Here is a 12,290-nt window from a genome sequence, read left to right on the forward strand (position 1 = left end):
TTTTGCCAGCACTTTTCCATGCAGAAGTGGCTTGGAAGGAGGTCCTACTGCAAGGCAGTGAAATGGATTGGAAAGGAGGCTGTTTTCTTGGTAGTTTGATGTTTTAGTTGTGATTAGCTATGGATCTTTGTAGCATAGGCAGAAATATGTAAGATGAGTTTCAAGAATACAGATAGTCTTTGCCAGTCCACTGAGATGACTTTTAGATATTCATTACTTTTACTTGACTTTTATATGGGTTATAAAAAGTAAATGTGGTGAAACCTCATTTTTACATGGGCAGAATAGAATTTCTGCTAGTTGGCCTTAAACCGCTCCCATACTTGAAATTAATTGAAGTCCATGGCTTTATTGCCTCCAACACTTTTAAGCCAATGCAATTTTTCATTTTTCCCAAAGTTGCAGTTTTATTAGACCAAGTTACAGCAATAACATCCCTTATGAGGAGGAGGAAGAAGGAAAGAGAAGAACCACCTGCCAGGGAACATAGTAATGAGAAAATCATATTTCTTTTAATTTCCATTTATAAATAATGTTAACGTAATCAGTAACAGAAGACAACTGTTCTTTGTATTCTTGAGTTCTTTTGTATGTTATTCTTTTTTAAAGCAACTTAATAGTTTGAATTTATTTATGTCCCCAAAAAAGCAACCCTCCTTTCCATACCAGATAATTTTCAGTGATCTCTGCAGACAGAGCTGATGTGTATATTGTTGCTGACATGTATTGTCAAATTTCAATTTGTGCACAGCAGCCTCTGAAATAGGGCAAGAAAGCCTCTGGAAGTGACAGTGGCATTTGCAGATGTTAGGAAAGGTAATCTTACTATGAAGACAGTCTTTGTTGAGGGAATTGTAGCTGTGATTGTTGCAGTTATCGGGAAGAAGGAAATGTGGGAGATGAATGACATTTGCTCTTGTATGCGATCATGAGCTTTGAACAGGAGGTTAAGGAGAAAGTATAGGTGACTGCATATTACATTTATAAAGTAAGTTTTAGTCTAGTCTTTCAAAAGAACAGTTCAGATAAGACAGCTTATCCTCGGTTTAAGTAAGTGTTTAAGATTAGACCAGCTCTTCATGGAGGATACTTGTTTTTGTGATGGAAAAGCTATCCATCTACAAAGCGTCCAAATGATATATTCTCTCTTTAAATATATTTTTATTTTGGTGGTGACATCTCTTCAAGAAAGAGGATCACAGTGGAAATACAGTCACTGAGGGGGCTGAGACTAACAGAACTCATTTCACAAAAGCTGTCATAGGCTAAACTCGAACCTAGGTCCCAGAGGGTCCCACTTAAGTGTTGACCTAAAAACAAATGTGCCAGTTGGCTAGAGCATGTATTCTAAAGTTGCAGCAGAAGGGAATAAGCTTGACTGACTTCTGTCCCTGTAGAGTTTATATCTGCAAATGCAGAAGGAGAAGCAAAACATTTATTAGTCTTAAAATGATTCTAATTTTAATAACTGGTCTCTAAGTATGAAGCTTTAAATCAAGCAATTCTTTAGGCTTTTGTGCACTAAGGAGTGTATGTGTGCCTATGTACGTGTGTGTGTATTGCTGAATTCCTGTAAAATGTGTTTCTGAATAATAAGCCTTGAGAATTCCCTCCCCTCCTTTTTCTTTCCTTCAGCACTGTACTTAGAGCAGAGACAGACACTACCCTTATTTTAAAACAAACAGGTCTGTAAACTTTATGTGCAGCATTTAAATACTCATGTTAAAATTCAAACCCAGTGCCCACATTTCCCTGAGTGCTGTCAGTTTTATGAGATGAAACTGGGAGCTTGAGCTGAACAAGTAATAGTATGCGATGTGCACATGCTGCCTTCCAACAAGTGTTTAATGATGTTGGGGTCAGTTTGTGACAGTTACGACAATTATTGGGTTTTCTTTTCTGAACTGCTTATAACCTCATGATCTCCTAAACACTTTAATTAATCTTGCAAAATATCTTGGAAAATAAAGTGGCAGTGAAAGGCAGTAGATTCAGATCATTCGACTATGGCTAAAATGCCTTAAAGTCCTTTTATTTAATTAGCACCTCTTTTTGGTGTGTACATTTGGAGACTACTCCTCTGTTTGGAAGTAGCTGCCCAAGTGGAAGTTTTCACTCTTGAAAGAGCCTTGTGAATGTAATCTGTCATGTAAGGATTGCACTCTTGTGTATAGGCAGGGGTTTTGCACAGCAAATATATTTTTGCCTTCAGAATATGTTTTTTATTTTAAAAAATTAGTCTGTTTTCATCTGTAATACAATTTCCTTAAAACAAATTCTTCCCTTTACCCCTGTCAAAGTAATTGTTTGGTTTTGATCACAAACCACATAGCATGAGGAAGATTTCCTGACATAGGTCGTTTACAGTTTCTGCTTGGGGGTCTGCCTGTATTTGAGCAATTGAAGGGCAGGTGCAGCAGGGTGGACCAAAGGATGTAGAAAGATGACAAGAGCCTAATGTGGGCAGCAAGAACACCTGTGCTTTGTGGCCAGTAGCAGATAAAAGAATGGCTGTGTGCATATTGCTGTAGGGCGCCGAGAGAGGATTTAAGAGTGTTTTAAAGTGGGATCACCTTACTGCTTCTTCTCACCCCTTCCCCATTGTAATATAAATATAGTATTAGCATATTTCCATCTCCCTCCCTTTTGTGTATGATCCTAATCAATTGCAACATTAAATAAACTGGGCTCACAGCACCTCTGTTGAGTTGTGGACAAGAAGCCGAATCCTGATTAATTACCCGCTTGGCTAGAGAGCGTAACATCTTAAAATGTACTTGCACAATCTCCTGTTATTGTGTGAGTTTGTTTTCTAAAATGACTTGTTTCAGTCTCAGCTCTCTCAAATATCTAAAAGAAAAGATGAGGTGGCCAAAGCAGAAAAGGGAGAAGTGGTGAAACACTTGCGTTCCTTTTGCTGGAATATACACAACCATTTTTCTTTGGTGTTTCACTTGTTGTATTGTGGTTCCCAAGGAAAAACAAAGTTAAGTGCCAGTTTGCTTTATTAGGGAAGACACATTGTTTTATTTCTGTCTTTTGAAGGAAGCTTTTATTAAAGTGGGCAAAAAGTCAGAAATTGAAGCTTCTCCAGTCCTCAGAGGAGGAGGAAAAGTTCTAGACTTAGCATTATCTTACTCTGCACTGGTCATCTGCAGAATCAAGGTAGTGCAGCAAGCTGTGTGGCTTCTCTGCACATAGGGAATGATGGTGAGTCTGTGCATGTCTTCCAGTGTAGAAGCTCCAGCTAGGCTCAGGACTGCTGACTTCAGGCTAGAGCTGTCCTGTGAACCCCAAAATGCTTGTTAATAAGTCACACAGACAAAGCCCTCCTTGTGTACTGTTTAGGTTTTCTAATAGTTAGTTTCCAGTTTTCTGTCACCTGGCAAATACCGGAACTTTATTTGGTTTGTCTTAAGTCATACACAAGTTTGAAGTATGTGTAGCATTTTGATGCAGAGTCTTTCCAGGGCTTTAACTGTGTCAAATAGTGTGTGATGGAGTATTGGAGTGGGTTGCAAAATCAAGATGAATTTCATGTTTATGTAAATCAAATTTGTTAGTCTCTTAATTCTTTTAATTTCCTGTAGTTAACAGGGAAAAGAAGTTCCTGCACAATCATTGATTTGATTTTTTTTCTTTTCATTGAAAACTAATTGCATAGGTGGTTCATCCTTTCTTACAGTGATCAAAGCAGCTTCTATAGCTGTGATAAAATTGACAAACCTAACACTGAAGCATGGAAGAATTGCTTGAATGAGAAAGAGAGCTGCATTTGTGGGAGTAGAAGGGAAATTCTCCTTTCATCGAGATTAGAAAAAAAATAAGGAAAAAAAAAAAGCCGCTTTGGCTTATTTAGTAATAAAATCTACAGTGTCCTGCAGGGTCATGCCAGATATGCTTCTTCTCATCATTACCACAAGAACCTATCTTGATTTTTTTCTTTTCTTTTTAAAGGTTCTCTTCTTAGATGCCTGACATCATGGTCTTGATTTTCTTTCAGACCCTAACTGTAAACTAGAAGACAAGGCAGAAGATGAAGTGCTAGACTGTAAGAAAAGGCCGGATGAGGGGGAGGAGCTAGAAGAAGAAGCTGTGCACAGCTGTGACAGCTGCCTCCAGGTGTTTGAGTCACTGAGTGATATCACAGAACACAAGATTAATCAATGTCAACTGACAGGTAAACAATACTTATCACTTTGTGGCTTTGTGCACTGTTCTGTTTGTGATTCCCATTCTGATCTCCCTCCTCCTTTTCAGTTATTTTATTTGTGCACTTGAATGCTTGGGTGAGACTTTTATAAACAGATTCTGGAACAGGATTATACTGCAAATGGGATACAGTAGATTTCCTTCATACTGAAGGATATATGGATAATTACTGCATTGTCACTGTATTTAAAGTGTTCATTAGCTGTTGGTTCCTAACTGCTTTTCTATATTCATGCTGTACAGCTTTCCATACTTTGCTTCTACATGTATTTTCTTAGGTCACTTGTGAACGCAGAGGGTATTTGTAAGTTGACTTTAAGTGCAGCTGCATAATGAATGGATTTGCATGTTGCAGGTCTGGCCTGGATCTTGTGTTAGTCTAATCCATTAACAACAAATGACTGTATAGTAATCAGTAACTGAAGGTTGAGAGGAATTAACCAAATTGTTTGAGGGGGAAATAAAATCTCAGCTTCCTTCAGAGAGTGGAACAGAGTGCTGATCAGATACTACTGAATTGAGAAGAGCTGCATGAATGGACCTGTAGCCAGCCCGGGTTCCTCTGAAATTGTTGTAGACAGCCCCCTCACCAAGGAAACCACAGGAAATCTGCTGAAATAGTTTTACCCTTTAGATTTGTAGGTCTTCTGATAGTGGGCACTGTAGGTCCAAACAGACTCAGTTTCAACAGAAAGGTGTTTTTATTCTTTGTTAAATGGCACTTTGGTTTTAGTGCCTACAGTGGAAAATACATTAATTTTGCCATGCAGTTGTGTTTAAAAACCTTTCCTTATTATGACTTTGTAAACAAGGAAAGCCATCTTTCCCATTTGGGAATGTTTCTAGAAAGTGTACATGTGCTCATGTTTGGAGAGCTTTCTGAGTTATTTTTGGTTCCAGTAGATCCATAGGCTGCATCTTGGCAGGATAACATAAAAGTCAAGTAGCAGTGCTGCTCTTGAGGACAAATTGTGAAGAGAAGGTGAGCAGAAGAAGACTAAGTGGGTAGGAGCAGTAGGAAAGTTGAGAAAGTAATGTGAATTTGTCAAATAGCTTTAATCCCAACTTCACATTATGGAAGGTGAAAATCTGCTGCAGGAAATGTTTGTTTTTATTAATGTATTGCTTTGCCTTTTCTTGCCTGTAAAATGTTTTTCTAACTTCAGATGCAGTCAGTTCTGCCATTCCCTACTGCTGCAGACTTCTAGAATGTATTTGTCTATATTGCTCATGTTTTCTGGCAGTACAGATATTCACTCTTGACTTTAAAAAACTTTTTTTTATCTTCTTTTTTTCATACTTCTTTGTTTTGCTCTTTCTGTGTTGAAAAATTACTGGCTTTAGCTTGTCTCCTCCTTCCCTCTCCCAGAAAGCATTCCCCATGCCCCAGTCCTCTGTATCTCTGCTTTACTACTTCAGATCCCATTTATTCATCCCTGTTATTTTCAGCTTGATCTGATATGGCTGTTTCTCCTTTCTGTTTAGTTAGTTTCTGCCCCCACCTTGTATGCTAAGTTGTTTCTTTGCTTTAAAGCTTCAAGCAGAATACACTGAACAGTGCTTGCACAGTTGGGTTGAGAAACTGAAGGAAAGCAGGAGGAGGAAGCAGCAAGTAGGAAGAGTCCTGGAGCACTGCATCTGAACACAGCAGTTCTTGCTGAGAGTTATGTTGTTAAATCAGAGTGGAAACAAATATACTGGATTAGTCATTTTGGGGTGCATGTGTAAAGACAGGAATACATGTATGATGGCAGAGGATGGAGGAATGAAAATAAAACTGCAAGGAAATTCTTTAACTCTCCTAAAATACCTTTGCCTCTTTCAAGGAAACTTGTGATGTGAGTGGATAGAGATCAGAATATTTGAAAGGTAATGAAGTGAATGAAAACCTAAACTGCACATCCTTCTAGACTACCAAGTTGACAGAAAGCCAAACGTCCTTTGTTTATAAATGTAGATGACCAAAATACACCCTTACCTTGAGAGAGGGGTTTGGATAGAATGGACAGACTTGAGGATTTCTTTTTTCTCCAGCAAAAAATACTAAAGAGTTTGTTAGTGAGTTGAATTCAATGTAGGGTCTTAAGCTACATGTGTGGCCTAAAACTGAGGACACAACATTTAAGAAAACGTCATTGCTTTACATTATTTTTAGTTAATCGGTGACAAGCAGTTGACAGACAAGCAGCTTACCTTTCTCTTCTGAAGCACAATACCTATTAAATGAAAATAAGGATTCCCTTTAGCATTTTAGGCAAGTTCCCTGTACTCTTGCCTTTTTCCTGGGCTTCCACCAGTGCCTTTGGGTGCCATGCTCAGACTCAAAGTCTTCAAAAAAAGCATGACTCTGTAGGTGTGGTTGCACCTCCCTTTCTCATCACAGTCTTCCGATGCAATAGAGTTTTACATAATTGCTCTGGCTGCTCTTGGAGGAGTCCTAGTGAAACCAGTAGGCACCCTAAGGTATTTGTCTCTCAGTAAGTTGTTAAAGACAGGCAAGAGTTTTACCAAAATTTAATTTTCTCTATTATATTCTGTGGTTTGTGTCAACTGTATTCTCTCTGGAGGAGGGTGGAGTGTATCACCTACCCTGATATATGATCCTTCCATCTGGGCCTCATCTCAGGTACTGAAGAGTTACCTAACCTGTCCATTATGTAACGTGTGTACCTCACCTAGGGAGTCTTACTTAAAGGCTGTGAGATTTAGGTCTGAGGATCTTGAATTGCTGTTCTCTTGCAAAATTTTTCAAAGGAGAAGAAAAAAGTTCTCCCTAACTGGTTCCTTCCTGTAATCTGTTGTTTGACTTGAACTCATGTTCTTTCTCTAGAGGAGGGCATAACTGCTCTTTCATCCTAATGTGTGCACTACTGATCTTTTCAATTTGGATCTAATCCCATATCCATTGAAGTCAATGAAAAGATTCCCATTGACTTCAATGGGGAATGGAACAGGCCCTTCATGAGCTATTTGGTAATTTTTTTTGCTATCATCTGAAATTCATGTACTGAAGCTTTCTCTGAAAAGGTGATGATTTATTTATGTTAATTGCTGACAATTCCTGTGATGTTTGTGGAATACAGATAATGGGGAAAAAGTAAAAAAAAATATCTTTGCAATACTTGTAATCATGGGCAGATAAGGTGCTGAACTATATTAATTTAGTCATTCTAAAAGGATGGCAACAAAAATGTAGATTTAGTAGTGTTTCTGTCTGATGTTAATGCTTTTTTCACTCTATCCTTCCTGCAGCATTTCCATTTAATACTCATGAGCCACTTGCACATTGTCATCCTCTAAGTTGTGTATATAAGTAAAGGATATAATTAGCATGACTATGAACCTGATGTCCTTCTAGTATGCATTGGTTTGGATCCCACTGTAGAAACATGCATGCAGGTTCATGTGTGGTGCATTACTGATAAATCCTCAACTACACATTCTCTCCTACTTCTGCCAACAGGAAAAGAAACTTAGCCTTTTGCAGTGTTGCCATATATGCTGTTGGTAGGGCACAGTTTGTCAGGTGCTTTCCCTAATCTTCTCTTGCTTGACTTGCAATCTCCTCTCCCTTCACAGCACATAGACAACAATCCTATTTCTCAGAGATTGTATTCTATGAAGTCTCCTCTGTACACATGAGAGCTGCCTCTCTGCTGTGTGACTATGTTCATAGGCATTCAGCTCAAGCTGGGTTCTTTTGAAGATCCTGTTGCCTTGGCATCACAAGTCACAGCCATAACCAAAGTAACACTAGAAAAAAGAGCATCTTATCGTGCTGCCTTGCTTGCAGTCAGGCATGCAGTAAAGATGCCAGCCTAGTTGGCTGAGTTGTGAATAACTCAACAGCAATGGACATGCTGGTACACAAGACTGCCATCCTCCACCTGAATGTCAGTAGACCTAGTGTGTGTTACAGGACTTCCCTGCTAGCCCCATTGGCATTACAGGCTGTAAAACTTGTCTGAAAGAAGGCTACTGAATCATAGTACCTTCAAGGCTAAGGGTGTTCTGAGGTAAAATACATGAGATATTTCTCCACTGGGAATATTTATTTTACCGTTAGGTGACTAGGTGGACTTAGTTTTATGCTTTGGGCTCTAGCTTGCTGCTGGAGCTTTCACAGGTTGAGTAAGTATGTCAGGTCGACCTGACAGCCATACATGTTACCCCCTAAGTTGTTTCTGGTGTCAAAAAGGTTATTGGCTATAGCTGTGTGTCCCCTGCCAATGAGAAGACGCAATCTTGCTCTCTCTCGCCTAGAGATTCCTCTCAGAAGCCATATGAAAATAATTCCAGCAGATATACTGGGGCCCAGTTGTTCTGAGTGCTGCTCTCCGTCAGCACTGGAGTATCACTAGGCTGGGAACTTCTAGCAAAGTCAGTACTTCTGTGTTTTCAATTATGGCCAAAATTAGTTTTCATAGATACCATCCTCTGTGGTTGAGTAACACCTTCTTGCATGTCTAGAAGTAAGAGCTTGTGCTACTTAACAGCTTCACAGACAGCATGCACCACGGGTGATCATGGACTTACCAAATAGGAGGTAATAGAGATTCCACTGTAATGCTGTCCTTCTCTTGCTTCTTTTCTCTTCTTCCTAGTGCCCAGGAAATCTTTCATCTTTCTGAATGAGTTGGTAATGACAGAACCATCTCCTTCACTGGAAGACTTGAAAACTTTCCAGGGGATTTTGTCCCAAAGGATGTATGCGGTGCACAGTGAGACTACAAGATAAATCTTGTGAGCACTTGGTGTCATGCTTTGATATCCTAGCTAGAATTGCCCTTCCTGCTATCAAAATAATCCTAGAGCTGCACAAATACATTGCAGATCTTGCCACTGCTTTATCAGTTTCCACTGCCTTTTCAGTTTCTACTGCCTGTGTGGCGAAAAGGTGCAGGGCATGAGTCCTTGGTCATTTCTGCAGTACAGAGAAAAATCTGAGCTTGATGAAAGTGCTTCTGAGGACAAGGACTCTAAGAAGTTAAATCTGTGATGCACCAAAAGCATATTCATCTGCCTCATTGCAGTTAGTGGCACACTGCCAAGCACTTTTGCCAAGTACAGTTACTTCACTTGAGAGAGTCACCCTGTTTCTTTTGAGAATTCCTGCACCAAGGACTGCATATGGATTTTACATTAAACAGTTATTGAATGAAAGACAAACAGTGCTTGGACCTGGGACTTGAGCTTAGGTCTCTTTTTTTCTTAGAGGGTTTCCCAGTTGTTGTACTACAAAGACATGCTTCTACTTCTCCATTTGCTTTGGACCACAAACTTTTGACTTCTCCACAAAATGATGTTCTATTTGACTGACAGAGTAGAAAGCAGACCAGTTTCCTGTGCCAGCCAGCACACATGGTAGTTCAGTGATGCTTCTTTGAGTTTGCAAGTTGTGGAATTAGAATCTTTCAGAATAATGTGGTCCACTACCCATATCTGCAACTTCAAATCCTTGATACTTGGGGAAAAGGGAGAACACGGTGGTAACTACAACCTTTGTCCCCCAGAATCATTAATTTGAATTCAGAGAGCAGTGTGAAGCCTTGACATGCATAATAGAATGGCCAAGGTCTTCTAAAGTCTTACCGATTTGGAGAATCTGCCATACAGAACTTTATATGCAAAATTGAATGCTCCTAGGGAGGATGATGGTCTTGATAATTGTATTCTTAGATTTTCATATCAAAATTCTGTATAAATACTTCCACAGCTAGCTTGGTATTGCTCAGATATGGAGGGAACTTTCATACGCTAGAGCTGAAAGTTGTGAAAGTAGGCTGCATAGCTGTTCTTCAAAACCCTGTGCTTACCATGAGAGACAGTAGGTCCACAATGAACAGCAAACATGGACAAGGAGGCATAAACTCCTCCCCTTTTTGCTTGGAAACCATTAATCTCTGCTCTTGAGGTTGTTAATCAGTCATAAAATCAGTAGTTCTTCACCTCTTGAGTGTTTTAAAAGCAGCCTGCTGCACTTACTGAGTTGTCTGTTAGTGGCCTTTTGCAAGTGAAAGCAGCTGACGATTGTATCATGGAACTGTTATTCTTGACTTGGGAAAGCCCCGTAATAAACCTTTTCATAAGCATATATTGTAAATGCCAGAACTCTTGAGAACTTTTGTTCTGTTTGGAGGTGGGAGACAAAGCAAGTGGTGTTTTCCAAGGGGCTGAGTGCTTCTATCTTTCATTTATCTCCTCCCCTCTCCCCCTTTAATTTTTGCTCCCTATTTTCCTCTTTTTTTTTAGCCTGATTTTCCACCACTAAAAAGGGCAGGTGCTTCTTTTAGCACATACTAGCAAGGATAGTTTGGGTTGGCTTATTTACTGTATGTGTCCACCAAGGACTTTACAACTGTGTGAACCGGAACTTCCAACATGATTGGCAAGATACCGAATCAAAGCTGGTGTCGGTGCCACCCACGAGGAAGCAGTTTCCTCATCGAGTACCATGGACAGAGACACCTCCTTCTTGGCCCAGGAAGTGCTGGTCTGCTGCAGAAACCGCTCAACTGGAGATTATAGTTGGCAGAGGGGTTTTATGTAGGCAGACCCAATGCAGCTGTTAGTAGGTGTACTTATTGGTGCAACTGTCTTTCAACTGTCTTCTACATTTAAATAATTTAGCATTATGTCTGTGGCTCTTAGGACTCTTTTTGCAGCAATCCATGCCTTACTGGGCAAATGGTGTATGGCAGCAGAGTTTGGCCAAAGTAGTGTTACACACAAAAGCTATATATTCCTGTCTGGAACATGAATGAAATCATCCTGGGATTTGGGCATCACACAACGAACCATGCTTTTAATCATTCAAAGCTTCTAAAGTAAATACTCTTTCAGTGTAGATGAGGAATTAATATTGAGGACAGCACACTTTTGCAGGTTTAAAAGACCCCATGTGCCTGTCACCCAGAATCTGAGTACCTCAGAGGTTTATGTAAACAGTATGCCTTACTTCAGTCTCTTCTTCCCAAATCATGCATAGCAGTAGGACTTATGGTTACAGTCCTAAGTTATACCAGAGGACATGTCTATCTGGTGCTTTTTTGACACAGGACTGTGAAAGCATCAGTTGAGCATACCTGACACGCCATTGTGGGTGTGTGCAATAGCATTAGTCTCTGGGAGGGGCCATGATAACATTCAGGCTTTGGCATTTTGTAGTTATCAAGTTAGTTCTGCATCATCATCTCTGTCTCCAAGCACTGACTTACCCATAGAGCTCCCTAGTTTTTTCAGACTCAGTTCAAATGCCTCCCTGGCATTCTGTTAAAAATCTGTCCTAGCTAAATCCAGAACTTTGCTTTACTACATTGACAGTCTGTTGTTCCATTTATTTATAGCCACTGCTGGGTGTTCTAAAGGTCAAGCCGTTTCCTCACAGAACATTTCCAAATGGACAGTACAGGGTACCTCTCTGTGTTACTGTTTGGCTGCTGCAACTTTCCCATTGAATATTAACTTTGCTCTCCCAGTGCTCAAGTGACATCTCCCTCCTGTTTCAGAAGAGGTTCCAATTTCTGATATCTGCCAGGTGATGACATGAGGTAATCCACTGACCTTTATCAGGCATTCTGTGGAGGATGGAACTGCCAGAGCTCATTCCAGTACTGGGAGAGCAGTACTATAATCATTATTTGATCTATGCAGCTGAAATTCAGAATTCTTATTGTCCAAGGAAGATGGTTGCCTGCAGGGGAGAGAAGGGAGGGGGCAGGGGGAATCATCAACACTGGCACATATGTGAAGAAGAAAAAGTAGTCATTACTTACCCTATGATAACTATGCTGCTCCCAATTACTGTTGTAATCAATATGGATCCTGTGGCCAAGCTTGTCTTGCTTTTCACAGTCTTCAGTAATACAGACTTTGAATTGTAAAGCTGCTGATGATACAGGGTCAGAGCTACCTTGACCTTTACCTAGTACAGTGGGAATTCATGTGTATGATTCGAAGAGGAAGGCACACCATTAAAAATAAAGTAACGATTGTCTTGCATGTATACACATGTACACACCTATGGTATGTATTCAGTACAGTGTTTCAGAGAATTGGCTACTGTAGAGTAAAATACC

General features: G+C 39.9%; 1 protein-coding gene across 3 annotated transcripts in view; it reads left to right on the top strand.

Annotated features, from left to right (window-relative positions):
- ZNF521 (zinc finger protein 521) overlaps positions 1–12,290 on the top strand; it is a 233,775-nt gene that overhangs the window by 20,032 nt on the left and 201,453 nt on the right. For all 3 annotated transcript variants that reach the window (XM_034065987.1, XM_034065990.1, XM_034065999.1), the window contains one exon: positions 4,004–4,180. In XM_034065987.1, coding sequence (XP_033921878.1) covers positions 4,004–4,180 — 177 coding nt within the window. The remainder of the gene's footprint in view (positions 1–4,003; positions 4,181–12,290) is intronic.

This window comes from Melopsittacus undulatus, chromosome 1 (assembly GCF_012275295.1).
Source record: "Melopsittacus undulatus isolate bMelUnd1 chromosome 1, bMelUnd1.mat.Z, whole genome shotgun sequence".
Classification (NCBI taxonomy): Eukaryota; Metazoa; Chordata; class Aves; order Psittaciformes; family Psittaculidae; genus Melopsittacus; species Melopsittacus undulatus.